This window comes from Drosophila kikkawai, chromosome 3L, assembly GCF_030179895.1.
Source record: "Drosophila kikkawai strain 14028-0561.14 chromosome 3L, DkikHiC1v2, whole genome shotgun sequence".
Lineage (NCBI taxonomy): Eukaryota > Metazoa > Arthropoda > Insecta > Diptera > Drosophilidae > Drosophila > Drosophila kikkawai.
The window spans coordinates 30,902,932-30,927,777 of NC_091730.1; the positions used below are offsets into that span (position 1 = coordinate 30,902,932).

General features: G+C 36.8%; 1 protein-coding gene across 4 annotated transcripts in view; it reads left to right on the top strand.

Annotated features, from left to right (window-relative positions):
• Positions 1–1,117: 1,117 nt before the first annotated feature.
• Dbp80 (putative ATP-dependent RNA helicase Dbp80) overlaps positions 1,118–24,846 on the top strand; it is a 170,741-nt gene continuing 147,012 nt past the window's right edge. For 3 of the 4 annotated variants that reach the window (XM_041776432.2, XM_041776431.2, XM_070284903.1), the window contains exons 1-4: positions 1,118–1,240; positions 1,300–1,379; positions 20,760–20,891; positions 20,971–21,166. In XM_041776432.2, the coding sequence (XP_041632366.1) occupies positions 1,193–1,240; positions 1,300–1,379; positions 20,760–20,891; positions 20,971–21,166 (456 nt within the window). In that variant the 5' untranslated portion in view covers positions 1,118–1,192. Of the gene's footprint in view, positions 1,241–1,299; positions 1,380–20,759; positions 20,892–20,970; positions 21,167–24,846 lie in introns of those variants that run through there. The other variant, XM_070284904.1, reaches the window with a different exon arrangement.

The following is a 24,846-nucleotide window of genomic DNA, read 5'->3' on the forward strand; positions in this document are numbered from 1 at the left end:
AAGATTGCACAGATTGCGTCAGAATTTATCCGCAATAAATTTAAATGAATTAAATGACAAGGAATTTTAGTTTTTCTAATGATTTTTCTCTAACAAAGAGCAAATTCACCGGAGAGTATCTATAGGTGGTATAGGCATCCAAAATCTTTAAAATAAGGTAGAGGCAGGCAGTTTATATTAAATAGTAACAATTGGAGACATATTGGGGCAAGAATATACAGAAAAAACGCCAACAACTATTTTGGGCATGTTTGTAGCTTTGGCGCCACGTTTTAAATTCCATATCTCATTTGTTCCTCGCAAGTTTGTTTACATTTTCGTAGTGAATGGTCAAATTAAGAAGAAGAATCAGAGTTGCACCTAAAAACTATCGCCTAACTATCGCCAAAAAAACAGTGGAAAGATTTTAACGAGTTCTAACGGCGGTCCATTTGGGAAAATTCGGAACGGCAAAACCATATGGACCGTTTGTTCAACGGACGGTAGATGCGCTTTGACGGTGTGTGGGAAGACCCTATAAGTTATAGGGTCTTCCCACACACCGTCAAAGCGCATCTGGCATCCGTTGAACAAACGGTCCATAAGGTTTTGCCGTTCCGAATTTTCTCAATTGGACCTGCATCAAAGCGCATCTAAATGTAACGACCGTTTGTTTGGCGATAGTTAGGCGATAGTTTTTCGGTGCAACTCTGAAAATTTGACCATCACTACGAAAGTGTATACACACTTGGCGAGAAACAAATGAGATTTGGAATTTAATATGTGGCGCCAAAGCTACAAGCATGCCCAAAAACTCTTTTGTGTTTTCCGTTATATTCATGCTTGCTTATTTAGTGTAATCTGCTGTTAGAAAACCCAAATAGATGATAAACTATTTATTTTACTCCCATATCAGCGCTTCAGCCATCTTTGCTTACGTGTTAAGTGTGACACAGCTGATCGATCATCTGTAATCGAATGTCGGATGCAAATGTACCTCTATGGAACACAATTTTCACATCTTCGAAATTTCCCAACTGTTTCATTTAGATGACAGTATTAGTCGTATGGAGAATACCCTAAATAATATGTCATTTAAAGAATATATCGATATATATTTTTCATATTAAAACACTTACATCCCTATGTAAACGTGGTCACTCTAAACATTTTTCCGGTGTTTCTTGGATGCCCTCATCTAGTAAAATATAACATGGCAGATTGGGTTAAAAAAGCTGAAGACCAGGAAGTTTCAAAGCTGGTATTAATTATTAGATTCACAATTTTATAAAACCTAATGATTTGTAATATATATATTAGGTCAACCAACTAAACATAGATGGTATCCTTCCAGAAAAATCTGGTTCTAATAGTGATGGAAATGAGCCCGATGTTGCAGAGTAAGTTTTTTATAAACCTTTTAAAAAGTTGGTCTTACGCACAATTTAGTATACATATGTACACTTGCTCTCATATCTCTGCGTACAGGGCAATAAAAAATCATAACATTGACTTTAATGTCAAATAACTCTGCAAATATTTTGCACTGCGAATCAAAAATTGGTTCAATCTATTAGTCATTCAATTGACGTCGCCTCCTTATTTTTGCAGAATTATGAGCCTAGCGGTTTTCTTATAATGACCATTTTACCCAAACCCATTTAAAAATAGCAGTCTCAAAAGTTTGCGTACAGCAAAGAATATCGCCATTTATTTACTGATTAGTAACTTGTCGGGTAGCCTTTAGTCTTCAAAACTTCCCTCAGACGTTTAGGCATCGATTCCACTAGTTTTCTTATATCCTCTGCTGTTATTTTCTGCCATTCCTCTAAGATTACAGCCTTTAGCATAGGTTCGGATGTAATGATGCGTTTCCGTATAGGACGCTCCAAAAGATCCCACAAATGTTCGATTGGATTCAAGTCTGGTGATTATGGAGGAATTCGCAACTGTTTTTTTGTATTATACAGAAGCCAAAGCTTGATATTGTGGGTAGTGTGTTTCGGGTCATTATCTTGTTGAAAAATAAAATCCCCTTCCAGACCTAACCGTCTATCACTTTCAACCAAATTAGCCTTCAGTATGTCAATATAGGCCCTATGGTCCATAATTGAGTCTATAAAGGAAAGATTTTCAACGCCGTTGGCCGCCATACATCCCCATATCACAACTTTGCCTCCTCCATGTTTTACGGTAGGCATTAAAGTTTGCTTTTCAAGACAGTACCACTCTTCCGCCACACTAATTTTTTTCCCTTAATGCCGAAAATGCAGAACTTGCTTTTGTCCGAAAAAAAGACTTTATTCCAAAACTCGGATGGCTTCGTTATGTGGTCATTTGCAAAATCCAATCGCTTTTTCTTATTAGTTTCGGAAATATATGCTTTCCTTCTGGCCACGCGGCTTTTATATCCACCTTTTTTTATTGCCCGTCGTATGGTATTATCTGATACGGTTTTGGAAAACCATTCCTCACCTTTCAATTTAAGCTTGTGCGCTGTTAATTTTGGATTGTTCTGGACTAGTTGGAGAATTTTTTATTTTTCTCTTTTCATTAACTTGCTTGGACGGCCAGATCTGGGCGCTGATAAGATAGATCCCGACTTTGCGTAATTGGTAAAAACTCTTTGAACAGATGAGTGCGATCTGCCAATGGTTTTTCCAATCTTCCTGTAGCTTTTGCCTTTAAGATGCAGTTTAAGTATGATTTTTCTTTCGTAAGCGCATATCTGCTTTCCCTTAGACACCATAGTGACAAATGCATATATTACCCATTAAAAATTGATTAATCAAAGAATCAAAGCGAACTTTAAACAAAAATATAATTGCATTGGACATTAAAAGACGATCTTCTTTGCTGTACGCAAACTTTTGAGACTGCTATTTTTAAAGGGGTTTGGGTAAAATGGTAATTATAAGAAAACCGCTAGGCTCACAATTCTGCAAATATAAAGAGTAGACGTCAATTGAATGACTAATAGATTGAACCAATTTTTGATTCGCAGTGCAAAATATTTGCAGAGTTATTTGACATTAAAGTCAATGTTATGATTTTTTATTGCCCTGTACGCAGAGATACCTCAGGGAAATAAGTATATGTGCATTAAAATTTTTTGAAAAAAAAAACATAAAATATTGATATTAGGTTTTTGATTAAATTTATTTATATTGCTGGGAAACATATTAACAAAAAAATAACAATATAGTTTTCGTAAACGTTTTGTTTAACTTTAAATTAAATAAAGAATATTCATTTCATATGAAATAAGTATATGTGCAAATTGGGATTATTCTGTTATTGATAGCGAGTAAGCTAAGAAGTGTGATCTAAAAATATTTTTTAGTCAGCGGAACGTAAGTAAAATATATTTTTTATCCTTGTATAATAAAATAATTAATATTAAGTTTAATTTAACGGTAGAATGCCCGTGGTTTACATTTGTCAAAGGACGATCGCGGCATGATCAAAGGACTTGCTGAATCTGGCCAGACCATTTCTTATATTGTTGCCAGATTAAATAGGCACAGGAATAAAATTAGTAACTTCCTTAAAAATCCGGAAAGTTATGGAAAAATAAAGCGAAGTGGCAGGCCCACTGAAATCGACGAGCGGTGCAAGGACGAATTCGGCATCTAGCTGTTCAAGACAACAAGTCTTGCATGGAGATAAAAGGTCAACTGAATCTTGAGATATCCAAACGACGTATAAAAAAAATTTTAAACCAAAAAAAAATGGTTACATATGGTTCACGCGACCCTATACCAAGGCTTTTAAAGCGCCACATAACCGCTCGTCCACAATTCGCTGAGCAATACAAATTTTGGTAGGAGTTTAAAAAAGTTTTATTTTAATTAAAATTAAATTTTTTCCGTCCGAAAATAAAACTTTTTTAAACTCCTTCGACCAAAATTTGTATTGCTCATCGAATTGTGGACGAGCGGTTATGTGGCGCTTTAAAAGCCTTGGTATAGGGTCGCGTGAACCATATGTAACCATTTTTTTTTTTGGTTTAAAATTTTTTTTATACGTCGTTTGGATATCTCAAGATTCAGTTGACCTTTTATCTCCATGCAAGACTTGTTGTCTTGAACAGCTAGATGCCGAATTCGTCCTTGCACCGCTCGTCGATTTCAGTGGGCCTGCCACTTCGCTTTATTTTTCCATAACTTTCCGGATTTTTAAGGAAGTTACTAATTTTATTCCTGTGCCTATTTAATCTGGCAACAATATAAGAAATGGTCTGGCCAGATTCAGCAAGTCCTTTGATCATGCCGCGATCGTCCTTTGACAAATGTAAACCACGGGCATTCTACCGTTAAATTAAACTTAATATTAATTATTTTATTATACAAGGATAAAAAATATATTTTACTTACGTTCCGCTGACTAAAAAATATTTTTAGATCACACTTCTTAGCTTACTCGCTATTAATAACAGAATAATCCCAATTTGCACATATACTTATTTCATATGAAATGAATATTCTTTATTTAATTTAAAGTTAAACAAAACGTTTACGAAAACTATATTGTTATTTTTTTGTTAATATGTTTCCCAGAAATATAAATAAATTTAATCAAAAACCTAATATCAATATTTTATGTTTTTTTTTTCAAAAAATGTTAATGCACATATACTTATTTCCCTGAGGTATGAGAGCAAGTGTATGTACATGGAAACAAAAAAATTGTATAAATCTGTACGTACATACGTACAAATGTACACTTGCTCTCATATCTCTGCGTACCGGACAATAAAAAATCATAACATTGATTTTAACGTAAAATAACTGCTAATATTTTGCACTGCGAATCAAAAATTGGTTCATTCTATTAGTCATTCTATTGACGTCGCCTCTTTATTTTTGCAAAATTATGAGCCTAGCGGTTTTTTAATAATGACTATTTTACTATGATTGTATCATGCCCCAGCGTCGCGAAGCGTCGCACCCACGCGACACACAGAATGTGCGAGCCGAGAAAATACACTGACAAAAACTTTTTGAGTAGATCAATATCTTCAGCCTTTTTTACGTGCATTTATGTCCGCCTAAGAAAAACGACTGCAAAAAAAGTCCAATCTTTTTTCTTTAGTGCAGAAGTCAACGCCAGCCGCACAGGTCCCTTTAAAATTGTTCTTGTTTTTGGGACGATGTGCGAGTTCGGGTCGCTTGTGTTTTGTTGTTGCAAACTCGGGATCGCGGCGATGGGCTCGCTACCTGCGCCAAAGGTCAGTGTGGTTGTTTTTGTATATCTTCACGGTTCGCTGGTCGCGAGCACTGCACTTGTGCGTCTGCAATTGTGCGACATGCTGGCGCCTCCGAAAAAAGATAACGGTTTGAGCAGCGTGAGCAAATTGAGCCACTGCGTGCCCATCGCTGTTTTAAAACTTAATTTTAACGATTGCCCATCTCTTAAAAATTAATATAAACCAGCGATGGGCACGAGATCTAACGGTTTGAGCAGCAGCTCGCTGAAAAAAAAAAACAAGAACAACCCCCAGCGTCGCGAAGCGTCGCACCCACGCGACACACAGAATGTGCGAGCCGAGAAAATACACTGACAAAAACTTTTTGAGTAGATCAATATCTTCAGACATTTTTGCGTGCATTTATGTCCGCCTAAGAAAAACGACTGCAAAAAAAATCCAATCTTTTTTCTTTAGTGCAGAAGTCAACGCCAGCCGCGCAGGTCCCTTTAAAATTGTTCTTGTTTTTGGGACGATGTGCGAGTTCGGGTCGCTTGTGTTTTGTTGTTGCAAACTCGGGATCGCGGCGATGGGCTCGCTACCTGCGCCAAAGGTCAGTGTGGTTGTTTTTGTAAATCTTCACGGTTCGCTGGTCGCGAGCACTGCACTTGTGCGTCTGCAATTGTGCGACATGCTGGCGCCTCCGAAAAATGATAACGGTTTGAGCAGCGTGAGCAAATTGAGCCTCTGCGTGCCCATCGCTGATATAAACGATTGCCCATCTCTTAAAAATTATTTTTTTCGATTGCCCACTCCTTAAAACTTAATTTTTTCGATTGCCCATCTCTTAAAAATTAAAATAAAGGATTGCCCATCTTTTAAAAATTAATTTTAAAGATTGCCCATCCTTTAAAAATCAATTTAAACGATTGCCCACTCCTTAAAACTTAATTTTTTCGATTGCCCATCTCTTAAAAATTATTTTTTTCGATTGCCCACTCCTTAAAACTTAATTTTTTCGATTGCCCATCTCTTAAAAATTAATTTTGAGGATTGCCCATCTTTTAAAAATTAATTTTAAAGATTGCCCATCCTTTAAAAATCAATGTAAACGATTGCCCATCTCTTAAAAATTATTTTTTTCGAATGACCATGTTTTAAAAATTAATTTTACAATTGCCTTCCGTTTAAAAATAAATATTTTTAGGAAAATAGTTTTCCCACCTGATAAATTTTTACTTTACCATCCCATCCCTTAAAAATAAATATTAAAAATAAACGTTTGCCCATCTCTTAAATCTAAATACTAAAAATGTACACCTGTTGTGTTAAAATATCGCTTAACGAAATATAAACCTTTTAACATTAGTATGAATTATACTATAAAATGTTTAAAAAATCATGTTTGGACATGATTAAAATTTCTACCTGCTATAAATACGCTTTTCAACATTTTTACGATTGTAATTTTCGTTTATCTAATTATGCACCTACAATCATTCAACTACTTCCGCATAATATCATAAGGCAGGTGTCGGAACGAGACAGCTATACCGGGAAGAACCAGGAAAAAAACAAGCGCCGCTGTTAAAAACAGGAGCCAGACGGAGTGGCGCGCGATCTCAAAACTCAAGATCTAGGAATTTTTGTGGTTTACCCCGCCTCTCTGACGCCAAATTTCAGTGGCATTGTTTTTGTAAATCTTCACGGATCGCTGAACGCCTGTATTATAAGGAGGCGCCAGCATGTCGGCCTTGACGTCCACGCACATTTTTTCAATTCGCGGAACTGTACAAAATACAGGCAGAGGCGCCAGCAAGTCCTCTCAGAAATTCGTTACTTGCGATCCGTGAAGATTTACAAAAACAATGCCACTGAAATTTGGCGTCAGAGAGGCGGGGTAAACCACAAAAATTCCTAGATCTTGAGTTTTGAGATCGCGCGCCACTCCGTCTGGCTCCTGTTTTTAACAGCGGCGCTTGTTTTTTTCCTGGTTCTTCCCGGTATAGCTGTCTCGTTCCGACACCTGCCTTATGATATTATGCGGAAGTAGTTGAATGATTGTAGGTGCATAATTAGATAAACGAAAATTACAATCGTAAAAATGTTGAAAAGCGTATTTATAGCAGGTAGAAATTTTAATCATGTCCAAACATGATTTTTTAAACATTTTATAGTATAATTCATACTAATGTTAAAAGGTTTATATTTCGTTAAGCGATATTTTAACACAACAGGTGTACATTTTTAGTATTTAGATTTAAGAGATGGGCAAACGTTTATTTTTAATATTTATTTTTAAGGGATGGGATGGTAAAGTGAAAATTTATCAGGTGGGAAAACTATTTTCCTAAAAATATTTATTTTTAAACGGAAGGCAATTGTAAAATTAATTTTTAAAACATGGTCATTCGAAAAAAATAATTTTTAAGAGATGGGCAATCGTTTACATTGATTTTTAAAGGATGGGCAATCTTTAAAATTAATTTTTAAAAGATGGGCAATCCTTTATTTTAATTTTTAAGAGATGGGCAATCGAAAAAATTAAGTTTTAAGGAGTGGGCAATCGAAAAAAATAATTTTTAAGAGATGGGCAATCGTTTATATTAATTTTTAAGAGATGGGCAATCGTTAAAATTAAGTTTTAAAAGATGGGCAATCGAAAAAATTAGTTTTTTAAAGGATGGGCAATCATTAAAATTAAGTTTTAAAAGATGGGCAATCGAAAAAATTAATTTTTAAAGGATGGGCAATCGAAAAAATTAGTTTTTAAGGGATGGGCAATCATTAAAATTAAGTTTTAAAAGATGGGCAATCAAAAAAATTAATTTTTAAAGGATGGGCAATCGAAAAAATTAGTTTTTAAAGAATGGGCAATCGTTTAAATTGATTTTTAAGGGGTGGGCAATCCTCAAAATTAATTTTTAAAAGATGGGAAATCCTTTAAATTAATTTTTAAAGGATGGGCAATCGAAAAAATTAGTTTTTAAAGGATGGGCAATCATTAAAATTAAGTTTTAAAATATGGGCAATCGTTTAAATTGATTTTTAAAGGATGGGCAATCCTCAAAATTAATTTTTAAAAGATGGGCAATCCTTTAAATTAATTTTTAAAGGATGGGCTATCATTAAAATTAAGTATTAAAAGATGGGCAATCGAAAAAATTAGTTTTTAAAGGATGGGCAATCCTCAAAATTAATTTTTAAAAGATGGGCAATCCTTTAACTTAATTTTTAAAGGATGGGCAATCGAAAAAATTAGTTTTTAAAGGATGGGCAATCCTCAAAATTAATTTTTAAGAGATGGGCAACCGTTTAAATTGATTTTTAAAGGATGGGCAATCCTCAAAATTAATTTTTAAGAGATGGGCAATCGTTTAAATTGATTTTTAAAGGATGGGCAATCCTCAAAATTAAACAATCGAAAAAATTAAGTTTTAAGGAGTGGGCAATCGAAAAAAATAATTTTTTAGAGATGGGCAATCGTTTATATTAATTTTTAAGAGATAGCCAATCGTTAAAATTAAGGTTCAAATGATGGGCAATCGAAAAAATTAGTTTTTTAAAGGATGGGCAATCATTAAAATTAAGTTTTAAAAGATGGGCAATCGAAAAAATTAATTTTTAAAGGATGGGCAATCGAAAAAATTAGTTTTTAAAGGATGGGCAATCGAAAAAATTAGTTTTTAAAGGATGGGCAATCGTTAAAATTAAGTTTTAAGGGGTGGGCAATCGAAAAAAAATCATTTTTAAAGGATGGGCAATCGAAAAAATTAATTTTTAAAAGATGGGCAATCGAAAAAATTAAGTTTTAAAGGATGGGCAATCCTTTAAATTAATTTTTAAGGGGTGGGCAAACGTTTATTTCTAATAATATTCAGTTTTCGGAGGTGGGCAATGCATTATTTCTTTGGTAAAACGGACCAAATTTTTAAAGTGTCATATCTTCTAAAGTTGAAAAAATTTCAAAATTCTAAAGGGTGGGCAAACGAAGTTATTGCGATTTCCATTTTAAAATTTTGAAAAAAGTCAAATTTTTGAAGTTCGAAAATTTTCGAACTTTTTCGAATTTTCATATCTTCAAAACTGGACGTGGGCAAAAAAAACTAATTGGTGGGCAAACATGGGCAACCGATGGGAAAACGTTTCCAGCTTTCAAATTTCGAAAAAAAAAATTTTCCGAACCTGGCTTCTCTGAGCTCTCTGCTGTTATTTTCTGTCATTCCTCTAATATTACAGCCTTTAGCATAGGTTTGGATGTAATGATGCGTTTCCGTATACGACGCTCCAAAAGATCCCGCAAATGTTTGATTGAATTCAAGTCTGGTGATTGTGGAGGAGTTTGCAACTGTTTTTTTGTATTATACAGAAGCCAAAGCTTGACATTGTGGGCAGTGTGTTTCGGGTTATTATATTGTTGAAAAATAAAGTCCCCTTCCAGACCTAACCTTCTATCACTTTCAACCAAAATAGCTTTCAGTATCTCAATATAGGCCTTATGGTCCATAATTGAGCCAATAAAGGAAAGATTTTCGCCTCCTCTATGTTTTACGGTAGGCAATAAGTTTTGCTTTTCCAAGGCAGTACCACTCTTCCGCCACACCAATTTTATATCCTTAATGCCGAAAATGCACAACTTGCTTTCGTCCGAAAAAATATCTGATACGGTTTTGGACTTCCAGTTTAAGCTCCTGCGCTGTTAATCTTGGATTGTTCTGGACTAGTTGGAGAATTTTTGATTTTTTTCTTTTCGTTAACTTGCTTGGGCGGCCAGATCTGGGCGCTGACAAGATACAGTGGATCGCAGCTTATTTCGTGCAGTCAAGAAACGAAAATTTAAAACGTCCCTGTGGCTAAACGATTGAAGATAATCCAAATATTTAAACGCAGTACTTTTAGTCCTTGTACTAACATTTATACTGAACAAAGACATTTTCCTAATTATAAAAACGATTTAATATTTAAACAAAAACAAATTTGAGGGCTTTTTTCACGCCGCAGCTTATTTTGTGCACTTCGTTTGATTCAACTTATTTTTATTAATTTAATATAAACAATTTTATGTGACCTCTTATCTTATTCTGAATACCTTTCAGATGATGTTTCAATTGAAATAACTAGTTTTTTTTTAGGTTTCTAGATTAATTTTGATCAATTCCTCTAAGGCACTACTTTTTTGATCATTTTGGTCAAACATTTTAATTTTTGGGATGGCTAGTCCAATATTTGCCAAAAATTTTAAATAATGATTATGTCTGGGTAACATTGATGTTGTTTTTTTGTCGTTAGGACCGTTTTGTGTGAGCTAAAGTTTCCGAATGTCCGATAAGTAGTAGGGACCGCTGCACTAATAGTTCTGCAAACTATCCCGTGTGACCACGTTTTCTACATTTTGAAAGAAGTTAACCTTTTATATTGAAGGGAACATATTGGTATCCGAGATCCTGCCAAAAAAAATTTGGTTTCCTACTCTACAAGAAGCCATTTAGGCCCAAATAAGACACGATCGCCGCCTTGCTTCAGAGTAGCTTGCAAGTGTTTGGTTTATTAGCTCAATATTGGGTCTCCGCCAATAATTTTGACTGTCATCAGGATTAAATTAGTTAAACTTTTACTCGTTGGTAAAGATAAAAACATTCCAAAAGAAAATCGGCCGAATTATAAGCTCCTATGAAAAATTTTGAAGTTGCTACTGTGCTGGTTTCCTTATAAATGACTCTTTTCATACTACTAGAGCATTAAAGATATATTTGTGCAACAAGATGCGCATTAAATCGGCACTACACTTGTTCCTTATTTCGTGCTCTACTTATATAACTAATTTGACAGACGTTTGTTAATGATTTCCCTTTATTTTTGGTCCATAAAATGAATCTAATATTCACTGAAAAGTGTATTCGGCGCATTACGGCCCTTATGTTTGGCCCAATCTTCACGGACAAACGATTAATTTATGTTTTTATATATGTGCGATTTAAGAATAACATTTTAGTAGTATCACGGTGATTTTTTTCCTGTCTTAAATTGAAAGAGAACTAATTATCGTATTTTAATAGATATTCGCGATCCTATTTTACTTATTTCCCCATAGCTTCATATTTTAATGTGATCAGGCCAAGAAACTTTTAAAATATACAAAAGCTACCAATACCAAAGCCAAATTAAAAAAAAATTAAAAATTAAGCCAAAAATTCATTGTTTCTTACATTTTAACTAGCTGCACGAAATAAGCTGCGGCGTGGAAAAAGGTCATAAATTTGTTTTTTTTTAATATTATTGTTTGTTCTTATTAATGGGGAAGATATATTTTTTTTAATTAAAAATGTAGGATATCTGATTCAAAACACTGCATTTAAATTTTTTCGATATCTCTAATGGTATAGCAGCAGTGACGATTTAGACTTTAGTTTCTTGACTGCACGAAATAAGCTGCGATCCACTGTAGATCCCGACTTTGCGTAATTGGTAAAAACTCTTTGAACAGATGAGTGCGATCTGCCAATGGTTTTTCCAATCTCCCTGTAGCTTTTGCCTTAAAGATGCAGTTTAAGTATGATTTTTCTTTCGTCAGAGCAAATCTCCTTTTCCTTAGACTCCATAGTGACAATTGCTGGAAACGCTGAAATAGGATGCCCCACCCGCTGTATTCCCCAGATGTCGCTCCTTCTGACTTCTACCTACTTCATTCGATGACACACGGCCTAGCAGGTCAACATTTTTATTCGTTCGAAGAATTGGAAAAATGGATTGATTCAAAACAGGACTCCTTTTTTCGAGCCGGGATCCGAAAATTGCCGGAAAGATGGGAGAAAGTTGTCCCTGACAATACTTTTAATAATACATCTGTAAGCACTTTTTCGCAATAAAGCTTCTAATTTTGGGAAAAAAGCTGCGGACGCAAAGTTGAACACCCAATATTACCCATTAAAAATTTATTAACCAAAGACAAAGCAAAGTTTGAACAAAAATAGAATTGCATTGGACATTAAAGGACGATCTTCTTTGCTTTACGCAAACTTTTGAGACTGCTATTTTTAAAGGGGTTTGGGAAAAATGGTCATTATAAGAAAACAGCTAGGCTTATAATTCTGCAAAAATAAAGAGGCGACGTCAATTGAATGACTAACAAAGCAAAGTTTGAACAAAAATAGAATTGCATTGGACATTAAAGGACGATCTTCTTTGCTTTACGCAAACTTTTGAGATTGCTATTTTTAAAGGGGTTTGGGAAAAATGGTCATTATAAGAAAACAGCTAGGCTTATAATTCTGCAAAAATAAAGAGGCGACGTCAATTGAATGACTAATAGAATGAACCAATATTTGATTCGCAGTGCAAAATATTAAAAATAATTTTTTTTTAAATACAATGCGATTAAGATAATTGCAAATGTAAATTGTGTTTCATTCACTTCAATCAATTTAAAGTAACATACATATTTGATTTATAAATAATTATTACCCACTAACATTCTGCAGTCCTTTTGGGGAATATTCAGCACGTAGTGAGTGAGTTTCCGTTGCGCTCTTTGCACATGATTTTTGATATTCTGCAGGTCTGGAGCGTTCTTAGGGAGACTCGCCAGTCCGACGCCTTCCTTTGCAAATCCGTCTGCGGTCTCGTTACCGTCCATACCTTGGTGGCTGGGAACCCAATAGACTCCCTGCTTGCCAGTACATTTTTCGAACTGACCGCTGATGATTGGATGGATCTTATTGCCGCTTGACCGCCTCATAAGGACGGTTCATGCTCTACGCAAGCTCTGCTGCTTTCCTGATGCCGAATACTCCAGCCTGGAATATACTGCAATGGCTTGGTAGCTTATACGACAGCCTCATTTCAGGGTCTGAACAGTATATGCCCGCTCCAACTCCTCCATCCATCTTGTGGAGCTGTCGGGGTATATATTGAGGTATTGAGCGTGGTCCTGGCCTGACTTCCAGTCATATGGTCCCATGAATACTGTTGTGTTTACATCCAGACTCGTGTTTTTTTTGGGGGCCAATTTTTGTGGGATCCATTGCGGCACCTTGTATATCTTGGTGAAGAGATTGAGCTAAGTCCTATCCGTCTTGATATTGAGTCCTACCTTTTCCGCCCACTCACATATCTCCCTGAGCGTTATTTCTAAGATCGAGCTGAGGGTCGATGGACAGACTCCAGTGATAATTATGCTTATGTCATCCGCGTAAGCTGTCTTTGGTGCTTTCCTCTCGAATCTCTTGATTATGTCGTCTACCACCAGATTCCATAGAAGGGGCGATAGGACTCAACATGAAGGCGGTGCCCCAATCTGATGGTACCCACCGGCAACCCAGAAGATTTCATATCCACAGGTTGATGGCGAGGAGCGCGTTGGTCGCTTCTTGGCGATCCATTATTGCGTCCGTGTTAACGTTGTTGAATGCCCCAGATATGTCCACAAACACTCCGAGTGCATATTCCTTATTTTGTAGGGCTCTCTCAATGGAGAGGGTCTCTAGGGACTTTTCTATGTTTCCCGCAGATTCAATTATGCCCGGATTCAATTATGCCCGCAGATTCAATTATGCTATACTTAAGATAATTGAAAGAACAAAGTCTAAGAGTGACTCACTGTCGTTTATGTCGGAGCTGCCCCATAGGCAGTGGTGCGAGTTGGCGTCTGCACCCACGAGCAGTTGCTGGTCCTTCGGTGGGGCCGTCCTCTTGTGTGCCATGCTACCAAAAGGCGCTTTTTTCCGTGAGGTCATCAGAGCTGTAATGGGACTTGTACCCTTCCGTACAAGTACGGCGGTTCTATTCCTGCTTACCGTTGCACTATGGTTTTTTTTCGCGTTTTTTTTTGGCATAAAGTCAATTTTTTTATTTTTATGTATCTTAAAATTTTTTTTATTTTTAATTTTTAAACACCGTAGATAGATAAAAAAATATGTAACTTTAACATATGGAGCAACACTGGCCAGCTGGCCAGCTGTTAAAGTCAGCCGATTATGTAGCAGTTGTTTTGTATGAAATTGGCGCGAAAAATTGTGCGACTTTGATAGTTTGTTGTGGCAAAAGTTTACGAAGAAGTTAAATGAATAAATATGGAAAACGATTGTCCAGGTATTTAAAACTAAAGTTTACCAATGTTTCTGTCGTTGTTATGTGTTTTTGTCCAATTGTACCGTCTTTTGTTTACGTGTATTTTTAGAACGAGCTTAACAAGTGTAGCTGTGTTTCGTGGATCAGTACTTTTGCATGGCAAAGAGTTGCAAAAAGTTGTAAATGAGAAACTATTAACCAAAGTGTGCAGATTAATGAGAAACTAACCGTTTTTGTCCGAATCCACACGTTTTCGAAAAAATCAAAATTTTCTAGTACCATATCAGTATGGTTTTTTTCCGTTTTTTTTTTGCTATAAACTCCAATTTTAGGCCTATTGTATTGAAATTTCGTTTGAATACCTTTTTTAAGCTCCCAAGAAGACATACCAAGTTTCAAATGATTTGGGGCACTATTTCATATAGCTGCTATATAACAGATCTGGCCGATTCGCCCAAAAAAGTTTTTTTGTTAAAATATAACCAAATCATTTGAAACTTGGTAGGTCATCTTGGGAGCTTAAAAAATGTATACAAACCAAATTTCAAAGCAATAGCTTGAAAAACAAAAAAGTTGGTGCAAATCGGCCAGATGGGTTATATGGCAGCTATATGAAATAGTGCCCCAAATCATTTGAAACTTGGTAGGTCATCATAGAAGCTTAAAAAATGTATACAAACCAAATTTCAGATCAATAGGTTCAAAATTAGAGTTTATGCCAAAAAAAAAACGCGAAAAAAACCATAGTGCGTTGGTGGATGGAGCATATTGTAATTTGCGGACTTCAGGCCGACGATGGCATTGCTTGAGGCTCTTGGACCAAAGCTATGTCGGCGGATCCTTGCTCCAAGGTATCCTGTGGGACGACAGATGTAACCCTAAGAACATTAGAAAGTTTATTTTTAAAAAGAATCTTTTACGTCCTGTCATTTAGATAACATGGTATCCAATTAAGAAGATCCATCGGAAATCCCATTAAATCGAGTTTCTGAACAAGAAGAGAATGGTTAACAGAGTCGAATGCTTTACTGAAATCAGTATAGATTACATTTATCTGGAAGTTATTTCGGTAGCCCTTTATAATGAAGGAAGTGAGCTCGAAAAGATTGGTTGTTATTGATCTTCTTTAAATAAAACCATGTTGACATAGAGAAATAATGACCTACAAAGGTGCTGCAAATGAGGAGTAATGACATTTTCGAACAGTTTTGTGATGGCCGACAATTTTTCCTATATACAGCTGTGTTCGATGAAATAGCAGTGCGACAGAGGAAAAACTTACATTTTTTGCATATTCCTTTTTGTTAGTTGATCTATTGAACTTTTTTTTGTAAAAGGGAACATAACGATAAGAATCGAGAAAAAATTCCGTTAGATTTGCTCTATTTTTATGATTTATTGGTATTTTTCACACATACAGCAGTTTATAAATTTCTTACGAAGAAAATGCCGAAATTTCTTTTTATCTTGTGAAAAATGAGTTTAATTAAGGTCGTTAATATAGTTTATACGATAATACACCTTTACAACGAAAAAAAAATATTTTAGTGGGTGCAGGACCTCACTGATCCATGAGAGAAAGGGATGAGATTATTTAGCCTAGAAAGAAGGGCAAAACATATAAAGAAACTCCAAGTCCTTCATATTGTTCTTTTAAAATAGTTTATAATCCCATAAACTATGAATCGAACCCAAAAAAAACCGAGGTGGAATTCGCAAAACTACAATTTTAGAGGCTCGACGCGTACTTCGCTTTAGCAAAGCTAGTCCTTTTGCTTCCTCTAGGGATATAAGAGAGGGAATTGGCATATGAATCAGTTATGTGACTATTCGTCGGGGACTTATTAAAAAAAAATTTTAGATTCGCGAAGTCCATGGAAGATGTCACTGCTAGGTTAAATGCATATCAAGGCCAGATTGGAGTTCGCCAATAGCCACTTGAACTGCCACTATTCAAATGGCGTAATATCCATTGGACAAATGAATCCAAACTGGTTTTATTTGGTGGAATAGGACAAGACAATATGTTCGGCGACCTCCAAATACTTAGTACCACCCAAACCATACACTGAAGACAGTAAAGCACGGTGGCTTAAAAATAATGGTATGGGTATACTTTTCATACAACGTTGTAGGTCCCGTATATATGATCGATGGGATCATAGACCATTATGTTTATGTCCAAATATTAAAAACTGTCTTGCATCCGTATCCTGAGGAAAATATGCCATTAATTCGGACATTTCAGCAGGACAGTGACCCTAATCATACCAGCAAGGTGGCCAAGGAGTGGGTTCCTAAAGAAAAAGTGGATGCAATGCCATGGCCTGCACAGTATCCGGATATAAATCCGATCGAAAACTTATGGGGGACATCAAGGGCTACGTATTATAGAAGTTTCCGACTTCTAAGCCGCAGCTTTGACAATTTGTGCAGGAGGAATGCGGCCATATTCCCCTTAAGCTTTGCTAAGGCTTGGTGGACTCCATGCCACCCAGGTATGAGGCTGTAATAGCTTCTAAAGGCTACTTAACAAAATATTAGATCATAGTCAATTAGTATTTCAGAAGAAATAGGTTTCATATACGATTTTTTTAAATTTACGAAGAATTTTAGTTTTTGACTGCTATTTCAATGAACAGCGTAATATAGACCTTTTTTTTGTTGTTTTTAGCTATATCTTCTAAAAGGTTTATGTTACTTAAATTAAATGATTGTGGTATTGTTAATAATTAAATACACTAAGCCTTTATGAAACATTTTTTTTATGAAAATAGTGTTTGTAACAGTATTTTCCAATCTTAAACGTGCAGCTCGTGGGCACTGCTATGAACACAGGTGTATATATATATATATATACATATATATATGTGTGTATATAGTATATAGGGTAGGGTGGGGCAAATCCGACCTAATAATGGTTTTGGCTATAAAATTATTATTTTATATCGGATCAAGTCGTTATATATACCAAATTAAAGGTTAAACTTTTGCGCAACTTTCTATGCATAGCATTTTATTCATACCTTTGAAAAATTTTGAGATACAAGCGTTTTACGAAAAAGTTCATTTTTGCTATTTTCAAAAATGATAATGTAAACCCGACCGCCTATGTTTTTGGTTGATTTAGTACAGATTTAACCTAAATATAGGTTTAGCAATGATAAATCAATCAATGTTATGTTATATAATGGTAATAAAAGACAATAGAATTAAAAAAATGAAAATAGCAAAATAATTAATCAGTATCATCTGATTCGCTGCTCAAATAGCTTGCTGGCGTTATTTTGGTTCGAGTTGAACATCTGGTTGCCTGCGATGTTGATGGTTTTGGTGTGATTGATTAAAAAACATTCAAAATTTAAAAAACATTCAAAATTAAATGAAGTAGGCGGTCGGATTTACCCCACTATTTAGAGGTCAGATTTGCCCCACCACGTAATTTTTCATAACAACGCAATTAAACAAAAATTATGAAAAAAAATTAACCAAACTTATATGCACTTTGTAGGACTTTATTCAAAGAATCTAAATCCACTTACCTTTTTCATGCGATCACTTTGACAAAAAGAAATATCCTGCAGTGCACAAAAATAAATGTCAAAATTGTCAAAACAAACTTGTTGTCGTTTGAGCATCTCAATGTTGACGAATAAAATGCTGTCATGCCACCATTTTGATTGTTTTCGATGCTCTCGAAAACAGGCAAGTGCTGTAAAGAAATTCGTACATGGTCGGAACTTCCTATTTATTGGAACCATCTTTCCGCTATTCAGTTGGTCTCCAAAAGACTTTCGGATAGTGACTATTTAGTAGATCTTGGGATTTTAGCATCGCAGGGGCTATTTGGTCCCTAAATAATTTCGCATAATTATCACCACAACATATCATGATTTTATTGCTGGCTTGTTTGACATTTCGCTGTCCCAAGTCAACCATATACGAAATTTTATAGAGCGCTTGCTTGATCTTTGTTTTGTCTCTGATCCGGCAAGAGTTAGATTAGCTAGCGTGGCAACCCTGAAGCAACCCGAAGATCCCTATCATGCTACTGTCGATGTGACTATTGACAGAGAGAGACTGTTTTACTGATTATATCTGATAGTCCAGCCCAAAAAGTCCTCTGCTTTCAGAAGACGGGCTTCGTACGGCTGAATAATTTTATAATTGATTATAATTGGTCTGATCTATGCATATGCACTGACATGGCTAAAGCCGTGGATATTCTTTACAGTGCTATGAATTTATTCGTCAACATCGAATAAGCTTCCTTGGTCTACTAATGAGGTGAGTTGCCTCAAAAACAAAAAATACAATTTGTATGATAAATATAAACGTAGCGGTTCTCAGACTGTCCTATCCAGCTATTTATCAGCTCTGTCAATTTTTAACGTGCAGAACGCGCAGTGTTACGGTAATTATTATTATTATAATTATTTAACTTGTTGCAGGGCCCAGTTTTTTGAGGATCCAAAACAGTTTTCTTATTTTGTTAAAACTAAACGTGAACTCATTACTCATCCTTGTTCGCTCTCTTTTGAAAACTCAACAGTAGATTAACAATTGGATGTGGAAATTGCCGATCTGTTTGTTTAGTTTTTCAAACAACTTACTCAAACTGAACACAATCAAATCAAACTTATTTTTACATCATCTCCAAATCGAACCAAAATTCAGTCCTACCTTAAATGAATGCTCTTTTCATCTGCATCGTGTTAAGCCATTTTATTTTGCCAGGTCCCGACGGAATACTTGGCTGTGGGCTTAGGCATTATGCCGACGCCCTGTGCAATCCCCTTCTGAAAATGTTTACCTTATCCCTAGAAACCTGCCACTTTTTCTTTATAAGGAAGGAATCATTTGTTATTCTTCTCCACAAAAAAGGGAGCAAATTGAAGGCCAACAATTTTAGAGGAGTCTCTGAGTAGTCGGCCATCCCAAAATTTTTCGAAAATGTCATTACTCCCTATTTGCTGTGTAGGTCATTATTTCTCTATGTCAACATGGTTTTATTTAAAGAAGATCAATAACAACCAATCTTTTCGAGCTGACTTCCTTTATTATAAAGGGCTACCGAAATAACTTCCAGATAGGTGTAATCTATACTGATTTCAGTAAAGCATTAGACTCTTAACTATTCTCTTCTTGGTCAGAAACTCGATTTAATAAGATTTTCTATTGATCTTCTTAGATGGATCTCAAATTATCTGAATGGGAGGACACAAAAGGCCCTTTATAAAAACAACTTATCTAATGTTCTTAGGGTGTCCTGTTTTACGACCTGCCCAAAGATCTAACCAACTTAACCAACAATAAACAGATCTTAGTATGTTAATTTTCAAACATGGTGCCGAGTAAACTTAAACTGTTCTAAATGCAGGCTAATGACATTATCTCTCAATATATATATAATTATATATAATTATATTTACAATATACAGGCTTACATCAAAGCTTCACATTTTTCTTTACCGATCGTCCGATTTTCATAAAATTTAAACCGAAAATATGAAATAATAGAAAATGGTTGTCTCAGAGTAGATAAATGTATGTTAAATGCAACATATTATCTAGTTTTAAGTTATAATTTTTATCGTAAGAATTACATATTACTTATACAATTTCATATTTTGGAACACATTTGTCGTTTGTTAGTATTCTAGCTATGACACATCATTTAATATTAATAAAATTAAAATTAAACGTTAAAAATCATTAAAACCAAATATATGTTATGTGGCAACGACTGCGTCTCGACGGAGCGCTAATCTGCGTTTGTTATGGTTCAGGGCATATAAATATAGAATATGTAAATTCCAGTCAAATTGGTAAATTGGTCACACATTTTAATGAGAAAATATTTTTATGGTTATCGATCGCAGACTTAATTGTCGGCTAACATTACTCTTAGAAAACATAACTTTTGTACAATTTCGTCAAGAAGATAATTGCTCGCAGCTGCCGCCAGCCATCTATTGATAAGATTGCATCTGGACGCTGCCCATCTACCTAAATAAACTCGGGAAACTCGCGATACCCGGGTCACGCAGGTCCGCGCACACATGTGTGATTACGGGTCATAAACAAGGATCCCGCGATCGGTCACGTTCTTCACACCATTTGCATGCAGACGTCACAGGAATTAGTTATCTAAGTAGTTCCCATGGCTGTATCCAGCTGTTTATATTTTTATAGGATAAACCCATGTAACCCAAAAGTAGACCTAAGTAAATACCCTTTGACCCGAAAACATGTATATAAACCCCATGCAGTATCCAATAAAATCAGTACGAAAAGAACTCTTTGCGTATTCACTTCTCCGCAGCCCAATTTGTATTGTACTTATTGCGGCGACCATTGCCACTGGTACTGAACCTGAGGCACGCAACTAAAACCTATTTCAGCATTAGGATTTATCCTGAATCCGCACAACTTTAATGAACAGATTTAAAAACATAACGAATAAAACCATAAGGAAATAAGTAAATAAATAAAGAACAATATATATATTTTTTTTGTCTTTCAGTCCAGCAGAAACCAGTTTGCTTATTAAAATTTTAGGAAAAGGATTGGTAAACACAAAGTTGTCTCTTGACATTCAGCAAAAGAACCCAAATTCACCTTTGCACTCCGTTAAAACATTTGAAGCCCTCCACTTGTAAGTAAATATAATTTATTGCCTTAAATTTACACGTACTATATATAAATTTACATTATTCTTATAATTTTGATTATAGGAAGCCAGAGCTTTTAAAGGGCATTTACGCCATGGGATTTAACACACCTTCTAAAATTCAAGAAACGGCGTTACCAACATTACTTGCGGATCCCCCTCAAAATATGATTGCACAAAGTCAGTCCGGTACAGGGAAAACAGCTGCATTTGTCTTGGCTATGCTTAGCAGAGTTAATGTTAATTTGAATTATCCACAGGTACTTATTTAATAAGAAACCAGAAAACGCAGTCTGCAGATTTAAGTAAGATTGGATTAGAAACATGAGTGTTGTTAGACAATAAAGTAAAGTTGGACAATATGCTATCTTGCTCTTGCTCGCAGTAGTACCATATATGTCCTTTAACTTAATACAAAATACTTTCGTTTCCGGAATTCTAGAAGTAGACCACATTCGTCACATCACCGTTAGTCGATCACAATTTTTGTATAATTTATTTATCGACACGCTCTAAAAACCCTAATTCCTAATCTCCATAACCTATACAGGTAATATATGAATCTCTGTAAAGCTCTTTAATCTAATCTTAAATCTAATTTGTTTAAACTACTAAAGACATATCAGTCTCAAACAATATTTTATATATATATCAATTAGTTTTATTTTACTTTATTTTATTACTTTATGTATATAAAATTCCTCTGACACGCTATAAGCAAACATAATCCCATATCTTGACTTTCAAAGTCGTTTTTTTTTGCGGATTTCCCTAACCTGTTCTAGTGTTCACATCCGAAAAATTCTTACGGATTCGTATTTCCCTCTGTTAAGTTTCTGTTGATTTCCGAGAGAAACGCTCGAAAACTTTACGACTGCCATTGGGCCGGCGGATTCCAATCCGCAAAAAAAATTAATTTTTTTTTTAATATAATGCGATTAAGATAATTGCATGTATATTTGTGTTTCATTCTCTGATGTTTTGCGTTCTTAGGGAGACAAGGACGTTTTCTGCTCTTTCACTAGCCAGTCCGACGCCTTCCTTTGCAGGTCCGCCTACGGTCTCGTTACCGTCCATGCCTTGGTGGCTGGGAACCCAATAGACTCCCTGCTTGCCAGTACATTTTTTGAACTGACCGCTGATGATTGGATGGATCTTATCGCCGCTTGACCTCATAAGGACGGTTTATGCTCTACGCAAGCTCTGCTGCTTTCCTGATGCCGAATACTCCAGCCTGGAATATACTGCAATGGCTTGGTAGCTTATATGACAGCCTCATTTCAGGGTCTGAACAGTATATGCCCGCTCCAACTCCTCCATCCATCTTGTGGAGCCGTCGGTGTATATATTGAGGTATTGAGCATGGTCCTGGCCTGACTTCCAGTCATATGGTCTCATGAATACTGTTGGGTTTACATCCAGGCACGTTCTGGGTATCATGTAGTCAGATGTACTACTCATGTCTCGACCAATTGAACTGTGGCCAAATCGTTGTAGCGACCAGTTTCCTGATGCAACCAGACGTTGTGCCGCCTTTCCTGCAGTCATTTGCGCTTGGATATTTAGGGGATATATACCGATTATGGTTTCGAGTGCTTTGGTGGGGGTTGACCTCAGGGCCCTGATATGCAGAGCAGTGCCTGCCGCTGGGTTCTCTCCATAAGCTTATTATAAGTTTTCTTCTCCATGGCTTTGCCACCATACTAAGACTCCATACAGCAGAGTCGGACGCACCACCGATATGTAGACCCAATGCAATAGAGAGGATGAGAGGCCCCATGTGCTGCTAAGCATCTTCTTGGATTCATATAACGCAATGGTGGCCTTTTTTACCCTCTCTACTACATTGGCCTTCCACGTCAGTTTGCTGTCAAGTACAATGCCGAGGTTTTTGACTTGTGTTTTCGGGGGCCAATTTTTGGGGGATCCATTGCGGCACCTTGTATATCTTGGTGAAGAGATTGAGCTAAGTCCTATCCGTCTTGATATTGAGTCCTACCTTTTCCGCCCACTCACATATCTCCCTGAGCGTTGTTTCTAAGATCGAGCTGAGGGTCGATGGACAGACTCCCGTGATAATTATGCTTATGTCATCCGCGTAAGCTGTCTTTGGTGCTTTCCTCTCGAATCTTTTGATTATGTCGTCTACCACCAGATTCCATAGAAGGGGCGATAGGACTCAACATGAAGGCGGTGCCCCAATCTGATGGTACCCACCGGCAACCCAGAAGATTTCATATCCACAGGTTGATGGCGAGGAGCGCGGATTCAATTATGCCCGCAGATTCAATTATGCTATACTTAAGATAATTGAAAGAACAAAGCTGCCCCATAGGCAGTGGTGCGCGTTGGCGTCTGCACCCACGAGCAGTTGCTGGTCCTTCGGTGGGGCCGTCCTCTTGTGTGCCATGCTACCAAAAGGCGCTTTTTTCCGTGAGGTCATCAGAGCTGTAATGGGACTTGTACCCTTCCGTACAAGTACGGCGGTTCTATTCCTGCTTACCGTTGGTGGATGGAGCATATTGTAATTTGCGGACTTCAGTCCGACGATGGCATTGCTTGAGGCTCCTGGACCAAAGCTATGTCGGTGGATCCTTGCTCCATGACTATGTGGAGTTCCACCCACGCGACCTTGCTCTTATGGATGTTGAGCTGCAGCACCCTGAGTGTCATTGGTACTGGGCTCACCTCTGCGGTCAGGTCACCGTCCTCTCCTTCGTCGCATTCATCCAGCGTCATTCCCTGGGCGGCGTCCACAATGGTTTCCAGACCTAGGTCCTTCTCCTTTGAGGCGCAGGTACTCGCGACCCATTCCCCACGCCATCTTCCCGTATCTGGGATAGAGGATGTCCTCTGCCTCTTTGTTTATCTGGAGGACTGCACTTTGCCCCCCCTCCTTTGGTGATGGGGCCGAACCTTCCAGTCCGCGGTTGGTATGTCCAGATTCTGACGCTGCAGCAGCTTCAGCGCCCGGTCGCCTTGGATTGCGATAGGGAAGAGTACCTTCACCTTTGGAATGGATGCGAATAGCTCCCTGTCCACCACCTCCAGCTTGGCCGCCTCCAACTGGTAGCCGAGGGGCGCAGCCGTGTGACGTACGGCACGAATCGCGAACTAGATAGACGGGTTAGAATGAAAATTAGACTACGGTGCTACACTACGAGCTAACTCTACAAGTAATAAAGTTTTTAATATAGAAGGGTTATCACTACGAATAATAATAACAGAGAGGCGGTTGTAATCCGTAAATAAAACCCTAAAGGGTTCATGTGCTTCAAACTCCCGCCTACAATGATTTATTACTAAGGGGATATGGGTTCTAGATGTTAGACGTGGAACGTGGGCAGCCTAGGAGATAGGGGCTCTCAACATCACCGTTTATTAAGTTGTTAAGAAATACGAGGCCAAGCATCGTTCTACGGTTAGCTAGGGAGGTTAAAGTAATTAATAGAAGTCTACTAGAATAGGACGGTACCCTCTCATCAGCATACCAGGGTAGTCCACGGAGGGCGAAAAGTAAAAAGTTCTTTTGTACAGATTCAATACGGTTAATATGGACTCCGAATTGAGGACTCCAGACGCATGAACCATACTCCAATATAGGGCGTACTAACGAAGTAAAAAAGGTCTTCGTTATATAAGGAAAATCGAATTCCTTCGACCACCTTTTAATAAAACCGAGCATCAGAGTTCGCTGCGAGGAAGGATATAGATTGGGTTTACGTTTAGTATTAACAAAGTTATAAAACTGTTTCGGGTCTTGCGTGAACTGAACCTTACAGCGAGTTAAATAACTTTTATAACACTGCGCGTTTAGCACGGTAAAATTCGACCGAGCAATAAGATATCTTGAATGAACATTAGGAGAACCGGTACGTTTATAACGATTATAAAGCCTAGACTTAACCAAGGTGGTTTACTAGAAACCGACGGATAGATT